Source organism: Mobula birostris, chromosome 16, assembly GCF_030028105.1.
Source record: "Mobula birostris isolate sMobBir1 chromosome 16, sMobBir1.hap1, whole genome shotgun sequence".
NCBI classification, from domain to species: domain Eukaryota; kingdom Metazoa; phylum Chordata; class Chondrichthyes; order Myliobatiformes; family Myliobatidae; genus Mobula; species Mobula birostris.
This window is the reverse complement of record NC_092385.1, coordinates 13260343-13283337: the sequence shown is the minus strand read 5'-3', so window position 1 is coordinate 13283337 and position 22995 is coordinate 13260343. Positions and strand designations below refer to the sequence as shown.

At 40.3% G+C, this 22995-nt stretch overlaps 1 protein-coding gene across 7 annotated transcripts in view; it reads right to left on the bottom strand.

The window, feature by feature from the left end:
- Nucleotides 1-22995, bottom strand: part of atp2b2 (ATPase plasma membrane Ca2+ transporting 2) — a 933917-nt gene that overhangs the window by 176222 nt on the left and 734700 nt on the right. For all 7 annotated transcript variants that reach the window (XM_072280310.1, XM_072280309.1, XM_072280312.1 and 4 more), the window contains 2 exons: nucleotides 21329-21543; nucleotides 19312-19554 (listed from right to left, as the gene is read on the bottom strand). In XM_072280310.1, the coding sequence (XP_072136411.1) occupies nucleotides 19312-19554; nucleotides 21329-21543 (458 nt within the window). The remainder of the gene's footprint in view (nucleotides 1-19311; nucleotides 19555-21328; nucleotides 21544-22995) is intronic.

The following is a 22995-nucleotide window of genomic DNA, read 5'->3' as shown; positions in this document are numbered from 1 at the left end:
GACTCTGAGACGGGGGATGAGGTAAAACAGGGGCAAAGGGAGAAAGTAGAGAGAGCAAGAGAGAATAAAGCTGTTGGATTAAACAGGACACATGGAGCATTCCCAAAATTTGCCAGAGGCAGGAGCAGTCCCATCAGGGAATAGCATCTTGCAGTTAAGGCGCTGCAGGTGATATAACGCTGCACGCTGTGCTTTGTTAATCACTGCTCAGATGCATCATATTTTGCTTGCTCTGAATGCAACACTATCACTAGACTCAATACAGGACAATGCAGAATCATCTTGAATAAAACCAAGTAAAAATACAACAAAGTGATGAGAAAAAAGGAAAAAAAGTCCTTTCATAATTATTAAATATCTGATCTCAGATATTCTGATGCAGATTCCATATCTATCATCATGAACCATTCTTTCCTCAAATAGAAAGGTTAACAGTGATGTTGATTAGTCTTCTACGTTGACAGTGATGTTGATTAGTCTTCTACGTTGAGATGGAAATCATAGATAGTTGGGTAGACAGATTCAAATTAGATAATTCACATGATCATGGTCTCTTTGTTCACTTATGAACAGCGTATTCCTAAGACGGAATGAATTTGCTTTGGCAACACACACAAAATGCTGGAAGACTCAACAAACCAGACAGTATCTATGGAAGGGAACAACAGTCGATAGTTCAGGCTGAGACCCTTCATTGGACTGGAAAGGAAATGGACAGAAGCCAGAATAAGAAGATGCGGGATGGAGGGGAAGAAACACAAGCTGACAGTGAATACGTGAGACCAGATGTGGTGGAAAGTGAATGGGGTGAAGAAAGAAGCTGGAAGATGATAGTTGGAAGGGGTTAAGGGCTGAAGATGAATCTAATAGGAGAGGAGAGTGGAACAAGGAAGAAAGGGAGGAGGAGGGGAACCGGAGAGCCGTGATATGCAGGTGAGAAGAAGAGAAGTAAGACAGGGAACAGAATGGGGAATGCAAAAGGAGAGATGGTGAAAAGTTGAAGAAATCAATATTTATGCCATCAGGTTGGAGGCTACACAGTTAGAATATGAGATGTTCTTCTGCAAAGGGCAGGTGTGTCAGCATTTTGGTAAACACCTCTATTCCACTGAGCTGAGTGATCCTGACCTCCACTTGCTCTTGCAAACAGCTAACCTTCCTATTTATGAGCACGTGCACAGAGGTTGGGGAGAAGACAAACTTCATTTTGAGTAAATTGTGGTATTTTTCAGTCTTCTTGCAGAAAACAGACTTGCGCATCTTCAGACTTTAGCTGCCTCTTCCAAACCGCTGTTGGCCGTGCCTGTTTATTTTCTGTTCATCTGTGCTTGAAAGCCGCTTTGCACATTTTCTGCCTCGTTGATACTTTCTCACTGCCTCACTCCAGTGACGTTTGTTTTTATTACCTAACATTCTGCAAAGAATGTCTGCAATCTATTCAACCAATTATCTACCTTTCTGTAATAGGCACCAAGGTAGCATAGCGGTTAGTGCGACAGTATTACAGATCAGGGGACGTTCCAGAGTTTGGAGATCAATTCTGACGCTGTTCTGTAAGGAGTCTCTGTACGTTCTCCCCGTGGAATGTGTGGGTTTCCTCTGGATGCTCCAGTTTTTTCCCACAGTCCAAAGGTGTATCGGGTAGGTTCACTGGTCATTGTAAGTTGTCCTGTGATTAGGTTAGGGTAAATCAGGGTGTGGAGTCACTGGGGAGGTATGGCTTGAAGTGTCTACTCTGTGCTATATCGCTAAATAAATAAATATAGTTAACCAGCTTACCTTATATCCTTAACCTATTGTTCTCGTAAGCAACACATGTAAAATGCTAGAAGATCTCAGCAGGTCAGGCAGCATCTACGGAAATGAATAGATTGTCGACATTTCGAGCCAAGACTCTTCTTCAGGAGAGAAGAAAGGGGGAAGATACCAGAATAAAAAGGTGGGGGGAGAAGAAAGAGGCCAGCTGGAAGGTGGTAGGTGAAACCAAGTGGGTAGGAAACGTCAAGGACTGGAGAAGAAGGAATCTGATAGGAGAGGAGATCGGAACCATAGGAGAAAGGGAAGGAGGAGGTGACCCAAAGGAAGATAATAGGAAGGTAAGTAGAGGTAAAAGGTCAGACCGGGAAATAGAGGAAGGTCGGGGGGTGGGGTGGGATTTGTTTACTGGAAGGAGAAATCGATATTCATACCATCAGGTTGGTAGCTATCCAGACGGAATATAAGGTGTTGCTCCTCCACCCTGAAGGTGGCCTCATCCTGGCACAAGAGGAAGTCATAGACTGACATGTTGGAATGGGAATGGGAATCAGAATCAAAATGTTTGGCCACTGGGAAGCCCTGCTTAAGGTGGGCAGATCGAAGGTGCTCAACAAAGCAGTCCCTCACTGTTGTTCTCTTCTCTGCTTTGCTTTCAATAAATCTTTAAGCCCTCGGTCTATTATAAATTCTGAAATATACAAAAAGCTTTCCCTTCTCAGGTGCAGCAGTAAACAGTGTGTTTAAATGCTTTTTAATATTTCATTAACATAGAGTTTATATGTCAAAGAGTCCAAATATTTCCAGTTTTGATTGAAACACAACTAATTCAAATTCACCTTTCAGAAAAGATTACAGAACTTCTCTTGAGAATGCCGACCATTGTAAATACATTTTGAAGCACTTTGTGTTAATCCTTACCTGCAATAGCCTTGAACTGCATTCTAAACCACTAACCTTGAACTCCACTCTGAATTGAATATACCGAAACATTTCATAAATCTACAAGTTCCAATGCGCTTTAGCTGCCAATCACAATCAGAATGTCAGAATGCAGAACCGAATGAATTGCAAATTATAAACTTGTTTATAATTACTCTTCTTGTTGGTAGTACAAGTTTATAAGAACATCAACTTAAAGAAGCCAATATCTTTTTCAACTGAATTAATATCTGATTCTTAGTCACCCTACTTGCAGGTAATTGGAATTGAAAATCAAGAGAATTATATTAGGTGAATCATTGTTTATATGTCTCATGCATATTTGATATGTATTTAAGGGGAATCCTACTCATTCGAAACTCTTGCTGTGCACCAAGTCACTTCACCACTACCAAGAGTGCAATGAGAACCTTACTACCTTTCCGGATGGATGCAGCTGAAACAGTACTCATGAGGTTCGACACCACGTTGACAACTCAACCACCATCTTGCATATACAGCAATATTATTGTGGTGCAGAAGACGAGTGAGTGTTCAGCGCCTTCGACCAGCTTCTCGCTCGCTGCTTCTGGAGAAGGTGCCTAAGTATGGAGAGTCTCTCACTCCCTCTCACGCACTGCACTCGAGGGAAAGCCCCCGTGCTCGACTGATCCCTCTCTCGCTCCCTCGACACTGTTGGTGGGTGGTGCCGGAGTAAGGTTTAACTGACATGGATTGTAGATCTGGATTCTAGTTCAGGTTTATGATACTGTGCTCTAGGTTCTAGCTCTAGTTCTGCTTGTTCTTTTTTGTAACTACTTTTGGGCCATTTTGGCCTGCAGAAAATAAACACTGTGCTGGACAGTACTGAAGTGAGCCTTTTGATTTTGTGTTCTGTATTCTATGTTTTCACTTGTTTTTTTGTTGCCACTTAATGCAAATTTTTTGCATGTGGGAGCAAGGGGCGGGGGAGGGGTTTGATATATGTTGTTTTACTTTGAACAGGTTGGATCCTTGGTTCCAGGGTTGTATACTGTGTACATACTTTGAATCTTTGAATCTGCATTATGTATTACTTGTAATATGCATTACAGCAACTCACTACCATTTCCAGCCTTCATTAATGACACAGACAAGGGCAGCAGGTTCTTGAAAAACTAAAGCATCAAGCTCCTCTCCAGGTCAAACTTAAAAATACATGACCTGTCCCAACTTAGAATCTTTGAACTCTCCTTTAAGCACGATTGTGATGGTAGCTTCATGCCACAAAGGCGGCAGTTCAAGAATGAAGCTCACCGCCACCTTTTGCAATAGGCATCTTGGTATCGACAATACCTGCTGACCATTCCACTGATGCTAATTCCCTGACAAATGATTAAGAGATGTTTGCTTAGCTAAACATTTTTAAGCTCTGAAATAGAAAATATGGTGCTGATCCGCTGGTCTACGGAACTCTGAAAATTGACATTGCCCCATAATCAGCTTAAATAACGAAATAGGTAACCATGAGATATACATTTATAGCTTCTTTGAATCAATTCTTAATTGCCAACCTTGTGCCAATTAAGAATTGATTCAAGGAAGGTATTTATTCATTCATATCTACTATGTAACAGAATGATAATTCAGCTTTGTTTTCTGGGTGGTAAGTTGTTTGGAGTTGTAAGTTAAGAAGAGATTGGAACTGATGAGAGAAAGTATCTTTTTTTATTTTATTCAGATATAGTGTGGAAAAGGCCCTCCTAGCCCTTTGAGCTGTGTTGACCTGTGATCCCCAATTTAATCCTAGCCTAATCAGGGGATAATTTATGATGACCAATTAACGTACCAACTGGTACATCTTTGGACTGTGGGAGGAAACTAGAGCACCTAGAGAAAATCCATGTGTTCATGGGGAGAATGAACAAACTTCTTTCAGACAGTGACGGGCATTAAACCAAGCTCACCTGTGCTAACCACTACACTACCAGGCTGCCCCAAGGAAAAATGGAAAATGGAAAACAGAAAATGGAAGTTATTTTCCCATTGTTGAATTCTAATAATTCTTTAACCGGGACTGATAATCCCGAAGAATCCCCAGGGATGATTTTGGTTTCTGTGTTTAACAAACAAAAGAAATACTTTTTCTCTTTTTTTTTCCCTCTGATTAAATTGAGAAGGAACCTTTTACTGATGAAGTGCATTTCACAACCTCAGGAATCCCTGAAGTCAATGAGCAACTATTATATGCAACAATTACTATGTGGGAAACATGGCAGCCAAAGTTAATACAGCAATTTCCCAAAAAGGTAACATCTCACTTAATTATCGCCTGTTGCACCACCTGCGTTTAGGGCAGCAATGAAGGTCCTCCATCTCTGTCTGTATAGAAAGAGTCTTCATTGCTGTTTCAGTAACAATTGCTTTTTGACTAGTCAAGGTTGTTAGCCCTGAGCTGAACCCCCGAACCTGCAGGACCAGTGGACCACTCTTAGTCTGGCTCTACCAACAGCCAAAGCACAAGGTCCTGACTCCAGCCAGTGTAGCTTCTCGGTCATTGAGGTATGCAAAACTTTAAATCTTACGACAAGTTTGTGGTCCTCTTGAATAAGTATTACCTCAGTGCCACACTAAAACAATTTTTGCTTCAGTTCCTTGAGTGAGACTTGAGAACACAACCTTCTAACTCAGACAGAGTAGATGACTATAGAACCATAATAGACAAATCTAAGTTACCAAAAGAGAAAGATCACCCTTGGAATGTTTTATTTAGGACTTGTGACTACTCAACTTAATTCCAAAATTTAGTTTATAGTGGGGATCACTTGAAAACCTATTTAAATAATTGCTTCTTCTACAATTCCAATGTCATCCCTTATGCATTACACTTCAAGAGAAACTGTCAGCCATTTTCTACTCATGATTTCTGACCTTGAGGAGTATCTAATTATTAGATCCATAGAGAGCTTTCCAACAATTAGCCTGCAATTGTTAACAGACTTTGTCCATTTAGTGCACTGAGACTTTGTATCTTCAAAGATACGTCTGGTTAACTATACTCTCACATCCACAGAATTCATTTTGTATTCCATGGTACAGTGTTTCTCCTTCATAAATCAACAGAACATACAACATGCCTTGGGACATGTGGTAGTATAATTGAATAGCTCTGCAATACGCCCTATTTTTATTTTATTTCTAAATCTCTTACTAAAACTTACATGAGCTATGTTTTTGAAAATGTGTTCTCTCCTCTTGTCTCCATTCAGATGGAGATATTCAGTATTTCATTGATAATGCATCAATAGGCGTTGGTGCAATAAGATTTACCAATGTTACAAATTTAGAACTCTTAACAACTATTCATTGACTGATCTTTAATTTAATTAATTCTTTAACATTGTAATTTGAAGAGCCTAAATTCACATTTTCCCCAGAACAGTGATTGAATATTGATTTTGTATTACAGAAATGAAACATGTGCAGAGTGCCAAACGGCAGGAAGAAATATTCCTTCACTTTTGAGCAAGTATTGCTTCTGTCCTGTTCATCAACTAACTCTGAAGCAGAACAAATTTCAAAAGCTTTACAAGGAAAATTGTTTCCACTGCAAGAGGAGCTGAGAACAAGAGAACACAGGTTGAAGGTGGTTGGCAAAAGAATCCCCTAGAAAGAGGGAAAAGAAATGATCAGAAGCTGGAATTCACTTCTGAGAAAGGTGGTGAAAGTTAGCTCATTTGTTCCTTTCAAAGAGGAAATTCCAGTCCCTCTGAGAATGAGGTAGAGATAGAGACTAACTGCTCCTGGATCAAAGCAATACAGATTCAATAGGCTAAATGGTCTCCTTCCAAGAAGTGAAATGTTCTTCTGTTAATGTAAAAAGGTATGGGATAAGGAGAACAGGAGGGAAAAATAAGTTCCAAGAGCTTCAGAACCAGGTTTAATATCACCGGCATATGTCATGAAATTTATAAACTTTGCGGCAGCAGTATATTGCAATACCTAAGAAACAATGTGAATTACTTTAAATATATATAGATATATACAGTTAAATTAAATACATAGTGCAAAAATAGAAATAAAAATCTAGTGACATAGTGTTCATGGCTTCAACGTCCATTCAGACATCAGATGTCAGAGGGGAAGAAGCTGTTCCTGAATCATTGAGTGGGTGCCTTCAGGCTCCTGTGCCTCCTCCCTGATGGTAGCAATGAGAACAAGGCATGACCTGGATGATGGGGGTCCTTAATGATGGATGCTGCCTTTTTGAAGCATCACTCCTTGAAGGTGTCCTGGATACTATAGAAGCTAGTGCACAAGATGGAGCTGACTAAGTTTACAACTCTCTGCCGCTTATTTCGATCCCATGCAGTAGGCCCCAACCCCCATATACCAGATGGTGATGTAGCCAGTTAGAATGCTCTTCACGGTACATCTGTAGAAACTTGCGGGTATCTTTGGTTACATAGCAAATCTCCTCAAACTCCTAATGAAATATAGCTGCTGACATGCGTTCTTTGTAGCTGCAATGATAGGTTCGGTCCAGATTAGATCCTTAGAAATACTGACACTCAAGAACTTGAAATTGCTCACTCTTTCCATTTCTGAGCCTCTATGAGGACTGGTGCATGTTCCGTCATCTTTCCCTCTCTGAAGTCTACAATCAGTTCTTCAGTCTTACATACACGAAGAATTTATTTGCATTCCATTGATAAATTGGATAAAGATTCAGATTTATTTATCACACGTGTATGCAAACAATGCATCATTTGCATTAACAACCAACACCTGAAGGATGTGCTGAGGGCAGCTGGTAAATGTCACCACGCATTCCAATGCCAACATCGTATACCCACAGTGCTCGGCAAATGAACAAGGAGAAACAGAAGACTCAGTGAAAAAGATGGATGAATTCATAGACTCAGAGAGAAATCCACTTAGATAAGAGGCTCATTTTTCATATGATGCTATTTCAGTTCTCAGTGAAGAATAGCAGCTTAACTTTAAAGCCCAGCAATTAGCTCATCCATTTTCAATAGATGCTAATCATGTATATTCACGGATCAAATGCTCTAATTTGTTTGCTAATAGTATATCTATATTGGGTTTAGTTGGTGCAGCAAAGCTTCCAAGGCATGTATTAAAATGAGAAGAGAGCGAGAGAAGAAAAAGCAACATTCGGGTGGGCTAAGATGGAGAATCAGAATCAGGTTTATTATCATTAACATATGTCATGTATTTTTTTGTTCTGCAGCAGCAGTACAGAGAAAAACATTAAAAATTATTACAACTTACAATTGGTAGCGTAGTGGTTAGCACAACGCTTTACAGTCCCAGTGATCCGGATTCAATTCCTGGTGCTTTCTCTAAAGAGTTTGTACATTCTCCCCGTGACTGCGTGGGCTTCATCCCGGTACTCCGGTTTCCCCCCACAGTCCATAGAACAGTTAGCAGGTTAAGTGGTCATCGTAAATTGTCCCATGATTAGGTTAGGGTCAAATAGGTGGGCTGCTGGGCAGCACAACTCAAAAGGGTTGATTTTGCGCTGTATCTTAATAAATAGATAGATAGATAGATATACTTTATTGATCCCGAGGGAAATTTGGTTTCGTTACAGCCACACTAACCAAGAACAGAGCATAAATATAGCAATACAAAAACCACAAACAATTAAACAATAATATGTATGCCAGATGGAAATAAGTCCAGGACCAGCCTATTGGCTCAGGGTGTCTGACCCTCCATGGGAGGAGCTGCAAAGTTCAATGGCCACAAGCAGGAGCAACCTCCCGTGACGCCCAGTGTTGTATCTCGGTGGAATATGGCCGGAGTCCAATAAATAATAAATTAATTATTTTTAAAATAGTGCATTAGGAGAGCAAGATAGTGAGGTACTGTACATGTATTGTCAGACACAAGGATGCTGTTCCTAAACATTCATGCTCCTGTACCTCCTCCACGATGGCAGTAATGAAAAAAGGGCATGTCCTACAAGCTTACAGCCAATGCTTCGGGCCAAGACCCTACAGCAGGACTGGATTGAAAAAGATAAGATAAGATAAGATAAGATAAGAAGTTAAAAGGTGGCATGTCCTGGATGGAGGCACCGTTTTTTGAAGATGACATCCATCATTAGGGACCCCACTCACCCAGGACATGCCCTCTTCTCATTGCTGCCATCAGAATGGAGGTACAGGAGCCTGAAGCCCATTGATTCAGGAACAGCTTCTTCTCCGCTGCCATCCAATTTCTGAATGAACATTTAACCCATGAACACTACCTTACTACTTTTTATTTCTGTTTTGCACTACTTATTTAATATAAATATTTAACATCCATATATATACATACTGTAATTAAATTTTTATATTATACTTATCATGTATTGCATTGTGTTGCTGCCACACAACTTCACTACAATATGCCGGTGATGTTAAACCTGATTCTGATTCTGACGATGTCCTCAACGGTAAGGAGGCTCATGCTACGATGGGTCTGGCTAAGTCTACAACCTTTTGCATCTCTTTTGATCCTGTGTATTGACGCCTACGTGAAGGTAGCAATGCTAACAGTTAGAATAAGTTCCAAGCTACATCTGTAGAAATTTGCCAGAGTCTTTGCTGACCCTTCAGATGTAATGAGACAAATACTGATCTGGTTGTTGGAACCTTGCATAAATGTTCATTTTAACCAAAGCCTAAGGCCTTGTACAATTTCACTGTGGCCCCTGGCCTTCTTTCCTTGTTCATTTGTGGCCGTGGTGGTGCTGGTGGTGGTGGGTGGAGGGGTTATGGGCCAGAGAAAGGTTATTGAAGCCCAGCTTAGAGGTGAGAAATTTTGTGGCCAGGAAAATTAGCAGACTGTTGGTATGCCAGGACATGGTAGGGATGGTGCGGTGTGAGTGAAAGCAAGTGTGTGTGTGGGTTGCTGCTGCGGGAAGAGAAAATATCAAACACAAAGAGCTCACTTGGGCGATGTGGATGGGATTAGTGGTTATCAGATTATTGATGGGACATGTCTGGATATTGGAAAGAAGTTTGTGCTACACTAGGAATTGCCAGTAATGGCACCTTGGGTCAATATATTCCAAAGTTCCTTACAAAGCCTCAAAAGGAATTACACAGGGAGGGATCTAATCCTCATGCAATGGTTACTCACATTGGGTTGTGTCTGGTTGAATTTCTAAAACTGGCATTTCATTCCAAATTAAAATGAATTTTAATTTGAATAATATTATTACATTCTGCATTATGCATGTGAATTTCCAAAGATCTCAGTAAACTATCTCCACATGAGAATCAAGGGAAGTTAAAGTACAAAAGCATCCACTCTGCTCAGCTTCAAAACAGTTAACTATAGTGATGCATACTAAAACAGTTTAGAAGCAATGTTTTTATAAAACTTTTGATTGTAACTTCTGGTACATTAAAGTGGTCAGAATGATAGTTCCCAGGAAATATACAGTTTGTGTAAATAGGCAGATGGTTGTCCCGTCAGAATTCAACTATCTGCCTGTCAGGGGAAGTAGAAAATGCTCCAGATCAACATATGGTACGCCACAATCCTTCACACGCAACACATGCTCAGCCATTGATTCACTTCAACACAGGCCACATCTATATTATCAAGGTCGGGGCAGCATGACGACAAATTGCGTTCTGTTGACTATCGGATGCTGTATAATTTATCCATTTCCATTGACAGAACCCAAGTCAAAACACAAACAAAATTGCTTTGAAATAGAGGTGAGACTAAGCAGCTATTGAAAGCTCTTCAGGAACATATTCTTCAGGTGATTTTGACGAGAAAGGTGTTAAATTGCATTCCTGGCATTAACACAGTTTTGGTCCCCTGGTATTTTCAATTCCTTCTGTTCCTCACAAAACCGATTCCTTTATGATTCTTTCAAGTTCAGTCTATCATTTTCTTCACATAACCACCTCTTAAAATTATACTATCAGTTCCTTTTTAATAAGGGGGAGGAGTGGGGAGGGGGAGTGGGAGGGGAAAGAGGTAGGGGATGGGGTAGTGGAAGGGGGTAGTGGAAGGGGGTAGGGGAAGTGGGTGGGGAGATGGGGAAGAGGGAAGGAGGAGAAGGCAGGGGGAGGGGAGGGAGAGAGGGAAAATTGTTCTATCTAATGGGGGGATATGCTTAATTGGGGCACGAGGATAATAATAATGAGGATAATATAAAATGAGGACTCGAATGCTCTGGAACTTAACATAAGTCGCTTAATTTACCATTTCCACCCCTTGCAAAATTTTGCAGTGTAGTCATTAATTGATAAAATATTGGAATTGTTGCAGATGCTAAACGGGACTGGCTTTCTATTCTGTAGATGACTATTGAAAGAATATATCTGCAAAATGAACAGAAGGAGGTGTGAAATGGAATGGGAAAGGATACTGATTGCAGTATTAACCAGTCTGCCAACTAGTTACTGGTTTTCTGGTGCTCATGTTGGCCCATCTCACTTTCCTATTACCACAACTCTACCCCCACCTCCATCTCCATAAGTTGACAGGTGGCATTGTTTTTTGTTTTATGGCAATTCTTTAAGAACTGTTAAGTAGAATTATCGGCATCAAGTACCACAGCAATTTCACTTTATTTGGAACATGTTGGTTTTCACCTACTCAAACGTGGGGTCCTATGGAGAAAGACAGACAGAAAAAGACCAATTGTTCCATCACGCCTGTCCTACTCAGTCATGTTGCAGCTATGCTTTTTCATCTTGCATTCTCTTATCCAACAATAGTTCTATAATCCCCCAGAAGAAACAATCCAGTATGTTTTAAAACATCTTTGATCCCTACAAGGAAATTTCAAAGTTTCTTTACTCTCTGAAATTGCTCAGAAACCTGGTCCAGGAGAACGTGGTGACCAAGAGGCAAATCTATTTTCATCTACCTCTCATAAATAAAAAAATAACTAACTTCTGCAGGAACTCTTTTGACCTCCAATAGATCATTTTACCTAAGATTATTTTCGTTAGAGAGAATGTTGATAATTTAATTTGTTTAAGTACAGAGATACTTCATGAATTTAACTAAATAATTAATTTATTGAGATACAGCATGGAATAGACTCTTCGAGCAATTCCCCAACTTAACCCAACCTAATCACGGCACAATTTACAATGCCAAATTAACCTGCCAATGGTACGACTTTGAAACGGGAGCATCTGGAGGAAACCTATGCGGTCATGGGGAGAGCATGCAAACTCCTTACAGACAGCAGAAGGAATTGAATGCTGGTCACTGGTACTGCAAAGCATTGTGCTAACCACAACGCTATCACTGAAGAAGCATGTTTTGATCATAAAATAACTGACCGTGCATAAGGCAAGCTATATATTATCCTCTGCTTAATAAGTTGTATTCAGTGCAGCAGAGTATCCCAAAGAGTCCCAAAGATGCATTATCAAACCAAATTTAACAATGTAGCAAGGTATTATAGCAGGTGATTCTACGGAGCACCTTGGAAGAAAATCTGGCTTGAGGGGAAAATCTGTGAATGAAGTAATCTTGCAGCTCTATAAAGCTTTAGTTAGGTCACACATGGGGTATTGAATTCAGTTCGGGTTGCCTCATTGACGGAAAATTGTGGAAGCTTGAGAGAAGGTACACAGGAGACGTGCCAGGATGTTGTCTGGATTAAAGAACATGTCTTATGAGGAAAGGATGGGCAAGCTAGGGCTTTTTTTCTTGAGAGTGAAGGAGGTTGAGAGGCAACTTGATAAAGAAGACAAAAAAAAAAAGAGAAATAGATAGAGTGGACAACCAGGAAGGGAATGACTAATACGACAGTACAAAATTTTATGTTGATTGTAGTAAAGTATGGTGGGGGGTGATGACAGAGGTAGGTTTTTTACACAGTGTTAACTGCATGAAAACATACTGTCAGAGATGGTGTAAAGGGCACATACTTTAGAGACTGTTAGATAGGTACATCAATGTAAGAAAAATGAAAAGCCATGCCCAATTTGTTCTTGTCTTTCATTGATTCTATTATGGTTATTATTCTATAATAGATTTATTGAGTATGTCCAGAAGAAAATGAATCTTAAGGATGTATATGGCGACATATCTGTACTTTGATAATAAATTTACTTTGAACTTTGCCTAGGAGGGAAGGGTTAGATTGATCTTGGAGTTGGACAAAAGTTGGCACCACGTCGTAGGACGAAGGACCTGTACCGTTTGATGTTTTATGTCTATATGTTCATTCTTCTCAATTGCTCCTCCATATCTAATAACATGTAGACACTTTCAGCACAAACACCTAAAATCATATCTAAGTTGGAGATTTGCTTCAAACAGTAGCGTTCCATTGTATTCTGAAGTCAAATATAAATGAAGTTAAGTGGGGTGTCTAAGGCTCACAATCGAATCCATCAACTTCATGACAAAGAAACTAGATTAAGATTACTCTTGGAGAAGAATCTTCTAATTTATCTGGGGCACTTTCCACAGCAGACTGCTTGTATCAACCAAATATCCACAGGGAACATCTAAGCTGGCATTCAATTCAATAGTTACTATCGCCTTTGAACAATTTGACCTCTGATGCATTGCCACTTTTATTCACAGTAGGGGAGGTATCAGATGAGACCAGCGTGACGGTGGGAGATGCTGTTCATGCATCGGCACCATGGTAAAGCAACACCAAATCCGATGGGTAGGTCATTTCATCTAGATGCTTAACTCATGTCTCCCCGAACAGATCCTTTACTCGCAGTTGAAGGAAACTCAGTGAGCCCTTAGTGGGCAAAGGTAATGATAACATCTTTAAAGATAACATCAAATGCAGCCTGAAGAAATTCAACATTACATCTAAAAACTGGGAGGGCACTGCAATCAATGAACACACCTGGAGGAAATCTCTTCAATAGGGAGCTGCACTACATGAGAATGATTTCCATTGTGCAGCAGAAAACGCACACTGAAAGCACAGACTGAACACCCCCAAAAGACCCAACCACTAGCCACAGCCACCATGTACTCTTACTCACATGGCACCAGAATATGTGGTCCCCGGATCAGCCTCTACAGCCACCCGAGGCCCCACCGATAGACAACGCCTGAGGAGAACATTGTACTTGATTGAGTGACCGCAATTCTACAGTTTGATGGTAATTTGCAATACAAACTTCCCCAATAAAATCACTGTCTAGTTATTACCGATCAAATTTACAACTGCTGAAAAAAACTGCATTTATGTGTTACAACATACTTTTTAGTCAGCGAAATAATTCTCAAGTGTGGATAGTGCTGTTGTAAAAATATGCAGGAATTTTCTCACATTTGTTAATGGTCAGATAATCTATTTTTTTAATTTATTAAGATAGATCGCAAATTAGGCCCTGCCAGCCCTTCGATCCTCGCCACTGAGCAATCACCCAATTTAATCCTAGCCTAATCACGGGGCAATTTACAATGACTAGTTAACATACCAACTGGTATGTCTTTGGACCATGGGAGGAAACTGGAGCACTCAGAGGTAACATGCGGGCATGGGGAGAACATACATACTGCTTACAGGCAGCGGTGGGGATTGAACCCAGGTCACTGGTACTGTAAAGCGTTGTGCTAACTACTATGCTACCATGCCAACCCACTGTTGATCAATAACAAACTGGTCCCCTGAAAGTTTTTGTTTCTCATAGAGTGGTTGACATCTGAAATGCACAGCCGGAGATGGTGGATGGATTGTACATGATCACTACCTTTAAAAGATATTTTGACAGGCACTTGAAAACACAAACCATCAAGGTAAAAACCTAATGCAGCAAATGAGCAAAAAGGGTTGGCATGGCTGGCATAGTCTGTTTCTGTTTGACCCGACGACCCAGTCCTCCGTGACTAGAGGAGGGATACCAATTGGAAAACTATTCCATTGATGGGTTCAGTGACAATGCATCGAGTTCCTTCACTTTGTTTCCAACAAATTAATTATCAGAACAGCATCAATAGGCCAACTGTGCTCCAAGAAATTTACTGCTGTTAATGACTTTTTGCTGAGGGAGGTTGTTAACTTGGGTATTAACTTTGCTTCTCTCTACAAACACTGCCTGGCCTGTTGAATGTTCATAGCATTCTCCATTTTTGTTTCAGATTCCGAGTATCCACAGTTTTTTTTCCTCCATTTTTTAGTCCCTGGTCAATTTTACTTTCTTCACGGATGGTACCTTATCTGCGGGGCCTTCCTAGCATTCCCAACATTTCTGATTGTCAGTCCCTGATGTGATCAACAATTCCAGAAGGGTTTTCATTTTCCTCTTCCACTCTCCCTTGATGTAGAACGCCTCCCACAAGAATGCAAAACTCATCACAGCCTCTCCTAGTCAACACCAATCTCTGCCATTTGTTTTCTCTTGGCCTCCAGACTATCTCCAACCCTCCCTCTTCTTTATTCACCCTCTTGTGTTTCTCTATAGCTGTTGCCTGACCTGTTAAATATTTCCAACACTCTCTGCTTTAAATTGCAAATTTCCAGCACTTGCAACTTTTTGAGAACATGCACATCCAAATCATATTTGAAATATGCACAGATTTTATAGCCATAGAAACGTACAGCACAGAAACAGGCCCTTTGGCCCATCTAGTCCATGCCAAACCATTTCAACTGCCTACTTCCATCGACCTGCAATGGGATCATTACCCTCCACACCCCTACCATCCATGTAGCTATCCAAACTTCTCTTAAAGATTGAAATCAAGCTTGCATGCACATCATGAATGGATTTTTTTCATCTATATTTACTCAGGAGACGGACACAGTGTCTACAGATGTGGGACAATACAGCAGCAAGGTCTATACAGATTAGGGAGGAAGAGGTGTTTGTTGTCTTGAGGGAAATCAGGGTGGATAAGTCCCCAGGGCCGGACAAGGTATTCTTCTGGATCCTGTTGGAGGCTAATGCAGAAATTGCAGGGGCCCTAGCAGGGATATTTGAACTATACTTAGTTATGTGTGAGGTGCCGGAGGATTGGACAATAACTAATGTTGTTCTGTTGTTTCAGAAAGCTTCTAAGAATAAGCCAGGAAATTATAGGCTAGTGAGCCTGATATCAGAAGTGGGAAAGTTATTGGAAGGTATTCTTAGGGACCAGATATTTGAACGGGTGGGGACTGAGAAGGGATAATCAACATGGCTTTGTACATGGTAGGTCATGTCTAGTGAATCTCAAGGAGTTTTTTGAGGAAGTTACTAGGAGAGTTGATGAAGGCAAGGAAGTGGATGTTGCCTACTTGGATTTCAGCTAGGCCTTTGACAAGGGAGGATGGTAAAGAAAGTTCAGTAGCTTAACATTCAAGATGAGGTAATAAACTGGATTGGACATTGGCTTCACGAAAGAAGAGAGTGGTTGTAGAAGGTTGCCTCTCTGACTGGAGGCCTGTGAATAGTGGTGTGCCAAAAGGGATCAGTGTTGGGTCCATGTTGTTTGTCTGGATGATAACGTGGTAAAGTAGATTAACAAATTTGTGGATGACACCAGTATTGGGGGTATTGTGGACAGTGAGGAAGACTACCAGAGCTAGCAGCGGGATCTGGACCAGCACGAAAATGGGCTAAAAAATGGCAAATGGAATTTAATTCAGACAGCTATGAGGTGCTGAAATTTGGGAGGACCAACCAGGGTAGGTCTTACATGATAGTGTCCTACTGGAATCTGGAGATATAGGTCCATAATTCATTGAATGTGGTGTTAACAGGTAGATAGAGCTATAAAGAAAGCTTTCTGAGTTATAGGAAAAAAGTTGAATAGGTTAGGATTTTATTTCCCACAACATAGAAGCTTCATGGGAGATGTGATAGACAAATTTATGAGGAGTATAGATATGGTAAATATATTTATTTATTTATTGAGCTACAGCGCAGAATAGACTCTCACAGCCTTTCAAACCGCAGCACTCAGCATCCTCCGATTTAACCCTAGCCAAATCAAGGGACAATTTACCTTGACCAATTAACCTACCAACCGGTAGGTCTATGGAATATGTGAGGAAACTGGAGCACCCGGAGGAAACCCATGTGGTCACGGGGAAATCATACAAACTCCTGACAGACAGCAGTGGGAAAAGATCCCAGGTCACCCCCTACTGTAAAGCGTTGTGCTAACCACTACACTACCGTGCTGACCTTGCAAGCAGACTTTTTCTGCTGGGGTTGGGTGAGACTTACAAGTACAATCCATTGTTCAGTGGTGAAAGATGAAACATTTTAAGGGAACACAAGCAGGAACCTCTTCATTCAGAGGGTGGTGAGTGTGTGGAACAAGCTGCCAGCGCATGTGGTGGATGCAGGGTCGGTTTCAACATTTAAGATAAATTTTAGATAGGTACATGGATGAGAAGGGTATGAAGGGTTACGGATTGGGTGCAGGCTGATGAGACTTGGAAAATTAATGGTTTGACATAGACCAGATGGGCCAATATACACTTCTTCAACAAAAATGGGTAAATTGTGATTGACAAAACCCTCTGATCATCAGTTGACTGAAAAGCTCTTACAAGCAATTAAGCCGCATTCAACTGCTGAACATTATAATCAAAAACATCCAAAATCTCAAATATTTTAAATTAATAAATGTAGTGAACCAAGCTAAGCTTAATTGAATTGAATCCTTAAATTACTTATAAAAGTTAAAAGCAGATAAAGGCAATTAGAAATAATTAAAACCATTAAAACAAATCAAATATGAAAATAAATTATTTACCTTCTCCATTGCCTTCTCTTCTGTAGACGTACTTTCTGTTGAAATCCATGGGATCTCAGGCCCTGTGGCAAATCTGGGACTTTTTATGTTCAAAATGGGGGAACACAGATGGTTTCTTTTGGAATCACCAGCATAAATTCAACTGAATCCTTAAAATACTTCTAAATAGTTAGCTTTTTTTGTTAGTTTTGTTAATTTTTTTGTGTGGGGAAGGAATTGGGGGAGTGGAATTCTTTCGCGTGGGATGGGGGGAGTTTGATGATCGTGTTGCCATTTGCGTGATTTTATTTTTGTGTGGGGGAGGGTTGATCACGTTGCCATTTGTGAAATTTGTTTTTTTTTGAGTGGGGGGGGGAAGATGTTTAGCTTTGAACAACTTCCGTGGTCTTCTTTGTTTCATGGCTCTCCGGAGAAGACGAGTCTCAGAGTTGTATACTGCATACATACTGTTATAACAAATAAACCTTTGAACCTTCTGAACATTTGATAAAAGGTAAGGTTTGGCTTATTGACTCGATTTTTTTCACTCATATCATTGCTCTTTTAACTCTGCTGCACTCTTTTTTTTTGCTGCACCACATCCTGCACAAAGCTCTTCCCACACATCACCATGACACAGCCACGTTTCAGTTACGTTACCACTTACTGGTGGCCACATAGCTCAAAAATGTGAGAACAACCAAAAGCAAATTACCAAAAGCAATCCATAAAATATGAAACACTGGTCTTTGTTGTGAAAGCAATAAATCCCACTCGGTGTGGGAAGATTCTGAGACAGCAGAAATTATAAAAGTATAGATCTGAAGTGAGATCACTTGAGATTTGTGTGTGAAAATAGGCCTGGCAGCAAACTTAAAGACAGGTTTGGGGAGAGAGAAAGAAAGAGAAAAACAACTTGATAGACTGTTGCATGACTGTGGAGGTCATTCCCATACTCATAGGTAGGATGAAATTATGTCAACACTAAAGATTAGGCAGGATAAGCAGATAAAAAAAAATGTTCTTAATTGAATGTAGAGATGGTTGATTAAAACTACTTGCTTGAAGAGGTTGTAAACTGGTTGGATTGATTGACCTAATCCAACAATCTTCCTGAATTTTGTCCAGGCTACAAGAGGATGCCATGAAGAGTCTTCAGGCATGAAGATGAGTCAACTAGTTGATTCTATCAATATCAATGGAAGCTAACCATTTACAGTATATTGTAGCATGCTCTAAACACAGCCCATACTTGCTGTTGATTAAGTGATCCTACCTATTCATAGACTACCATAAAATGTACTTCTCTTTGACAGTACCATCAAATGATTTGTGATAAGAAGTTCAGAAATATTTACAGATACTAACCTAGTAACACAAATTTATAATACCAAAAGATGAAGACAAACAAACAATAACTGAACTCCATAAACTGAATGATGACCAAAATTATTTTGGTTATTTGCTATAAATAACTGTAATTCTACAACATAAAAATAATAATACAACATCGGTCAATTCTCAAGTGGCCTATCAGGCATTACTTGAACATTCTTGGTAGTGATGAGATAGGAGTGTCATACAAATTTTTGGAAGTAGAACAATTTTATTAATTAGATTTAATATATGGCATGCATTCTTCAGAATTGGCAGTGCATTCAGTTGTTACTGTAAATAGAGCTACAGATGAGTCATATGTTTTGCAACCCATAAGAACAAGGGAAGGCACAGAAGAGAGAATTGTTAACCCTTTTGGCAGCACAAGATACGATAACCACAGCTTTATCTCTTAATACCATTAAAACCTGTGCAAATTGCTCTACAAGGTATCTAGCTCACATGACACTGAGCTTCCCAGTCCATTCATGCAGCCTGGCTGGAAATAGACCTTTTCACTCAGAACAACCTTGTCATGAACAGTTACTAATGTGGGAGCAAGAAGATTGAACCTACCAGTATCTTGGAAGTGTAAGCGCTGTTGAGAGATATTGCATTTACAAGCATATCCAGAGATTTTGATGGGAGGGCATCAGGGTCAGGGACTTCTTTATAGTGGACATCACCAATATAAGCCTGCACCACCGTCATTCGGTTTGTGGTCAAAGTGCCCGTTTTGTCAGAGCAGATAGCTGTTGCGTTGCCCATGGTTTCACAGGCATCCAAATGCCTGACTAGATTGTTGTCTTTCATCATTTTCTAGTCAAAAGAAATACAAGAAAACAGTAAGTAATTATTTACTAAAATTAATTTATATTCCTTCTAGCAAAGATATGCTAATCTTTTCTGAGAAATCAATAATGCTAATTTATGTGCTTTCACTTCCTTTTCTTCTCCGGCAGTCTTTTCTCCCCTTTGTAGCTGTTGAACTCAAAATATAAAATTCACATCAACTTTCCTGCTCCTGCAGTTAGCCAAAACTCCAATTTACTGACCAAGGCTCAAATTTACCCAAGCTCATCCAGAAAAATTCTGCTAGCAGCTGAGTAAAAATCAGCCCATGCTTCAAATACTGTATCAATTCCCTTTCAAACAGTATCCCCAAAAGCAGGCGTTTCCAATCATTTTTACACCATAGCCCCCTACCATTAACCAAGGTGTCCATGGAACCCAGTTTGGGAATCCCTGTTCTAGAGTCTTCAACAGGGATACTAAGGTAGAAAGCTCATTACTTGATTCAAATTTTGATCCTGTGATGTGCACATTTAACTTATGTGTCACAATCAAAATTGTTGACCAATTGCAGTGACATCATTTTACGCATAGATCCAAGTTTCTGGGTAGTGGGGTGGAGATACATCCCTACCAAATGAAGTGTATGTTGCTCATTCCCTCTGTTAGGCTGCAGGTCACCCTTGGGCAAGGTGTAGCACCTGCTTAGCCCCCCCACCCTCAGTAAGGGTCATGAGACCAGGAGGTGTTAATGGTCTTTGAGCAGCTGGCCCGCATCACAATTCCTGGTCATGCGACAGGCTTGCAATCTCTGAAGGGTATTGATAATGCCTGGGGTCACTGCCCAGAAGGCTGCATAGGAAAACCACTTCTGCTGAAAAATTTGCCAAGAACAATCATGGTCATGGAGACCATGATCGCCATATCATACAACACGGCACCAAATGATGATGATGACCCAAATTTTAACAGAAAGTTACTGTATACATTTACAAAATACAAATACACTTCACACGGGTGCATTACTGAACAAACGTTGATTTAGTTGTAAAGGAAAAGGCCCCTTTAGAAATGACAAATCTTATGGATTCCCATTCAGAGGAAAACGGCCTGTAACACAGCAGCATGGTAGCACAGTGGTTAGCACAGCGCTTTACAATATAGGTAATCCGGGTTCAATTCCCACCTCTGCCTGTAAGGAGTTTGTATGTTTTCCCCTGTGTGGGTTTCCTCTGGGTGCTCCGGTTTCCTCCCAAAGTCCAACGACATACCGATTGGTAGGTTAATTAGTTATTGTGAATTGTTCTGTGATTAGGCTAGGATTAAATCGCGAGATTGCTGGGTGGCACATCTTAAAGGGCTGGAAGGGCCTATTCTATGTTAGATAAATAAACTGCCTTCAGCTGGACCAGGCAAAACCCATCAGCCTTATTGTATTCTACTCCTATTGGATAATTGATATTCCAAAGGCAAATGTATATCTTCACTGTGTATGCATAATCCCTGACCATTTGTGTTCCATGTTCCAGGTACACAAAAGAAACTGGATGGAAAGCTATGTTTCGTCAGCTTGATTGAATGTGGCCTTTTATTTGTTTATCTTCTTGAGTTCCGTTGTCCCAGTAACCATCTGGCATTGGGTCTCCAGATTTGCAGGATTTTTATGACAATTTCGCCTCAGCTTTTACTGTGCAGAAGACAATTATTCCAAACTTTACAGGATAAGCCTATTCTGTTATCAATAAAACAATAAAATAAAAAAAATATTTCTATGAAAGAGTATATATGACTATATTCTTACCTTCACAGAGTAGGCAAGGGAGATGGTGACAGCCAGTGGGAGACCCTCTGGGACAGCCACGACAAGAACAGTGACACCAATAATGAAGAATTTAACAAAGAATTGGATATAGACCGGAGTGCATTCAGGCAGCCACTGCAGCTTTTGAATCACAAAAGTATCGATGGCGAAGTATAGCACAAGAATAATAACTGTGATTGCCGACATTACCAGTCCTAGAAGAAAATTACAATAAAAACTGTTACAGTGCTATAGCAGCTGCTGGCTTCATACTTAACATCTTAACAGGGAAGTTTACACACCGAAGTAGGAGGGTTAACAAACAGTGAGAAGGACTGTAAAAGGTTTCAAGAATACATAAAAACAAGCTAGCAGAACGTGCAGACAGGTGGCAAATGTTATTCTATATCAATGTGTGAGGTAATATATGCTGGGAGAATAAAAACAAGGGTTGAGATTAGTTCATTTAATATCAAGACACCAAAGAGTGTGAGTCAAAAGAGAAACTCAGGGATCAAGTACATATTCACTGAATGGAAGGTGCAAGTACAAGGGATGACTTTACTTAACCTTACAGAATTTACTTCAATTGAGCTTATACCAAGCCTTTGGGAGCTGTAAATCTGCCACCAAACTTGCAGCATGGGGAATTCACTCTAGAATGCTATGGCTTTCATCTCAAATTCAACTCAATTTGTCAAGTTCCATTATATTGGGTTTTATGATACCTCATTAGGCGCATCATCAAAACGTAAGCAAAGGTTTGCCCAAATATAGTGAGAAATAAAAGAATAGCATTCCTATTCTGTTCTGCATTTTGCTGGTCTAGATTTTGAACACTTATTTTCATACTTTTCCACCATATCCCTGTACCCTTGTTTCTCTTAATATCTCCCTTTGCAATCATAAGACCATAAGATATAGGAACAAAATTAGGCCATTTCGCCTATCACGGCTGATCCATTTGCCCTCTCAGCCCCAATCTTCTGCCCTCTCCCTGTATCCTCTCATGCCTTGGCCAATCAAGAATCTACCAATCTCTGCCTTAAATATACCTAATGACTTGGTCTCCACAGCCACCAGTGGCAATGAATTCCACCGATTCACCACTCTCTGGCTAAAGAAATTCCTCAAGATCTCCAATCTGAAAGAACGCCCCTCTATTCTGAGGCAGTGTCCTCTGGTCCTGGACTCATCCTCTCCACATCTACTTAATCGAGGCCTTTCAACATTTGTTATGTGTCTTGCTTTAAATACTTCTATGTGATCTACTCCTTTATAAAGCCTAAGCTGTTTTCATTTGTCTCGTTACTGACAACCGCTTCAGTTTGTTCTAGCTTCTCCTGTGAAAGAGGATCAATTCACGATATAATACTGACTTTTTCCAGCTACTTCTCTGACAGACTGAAGAGCAATGATTTTGAGCAGAAATTCCATTTCACTTCTGCAAAGGTAATCTGATTTCAATGGAGGCAGAAAAAAAGACTAAGTCAAGTGTACTTAGAGCTGCTGACTTGGGGTAGGGGGTGGTTTGTTGAAGTACTAGCCACATTTTCAGAAGCTTGTTGACTGCAGAAAGTAACTTATCGAGAATTATATCACAGTAGTTCACACTGTACCAGAGATATCACACCCACTGGTAGTCTGAAATCCGTCAGCAGTCTATA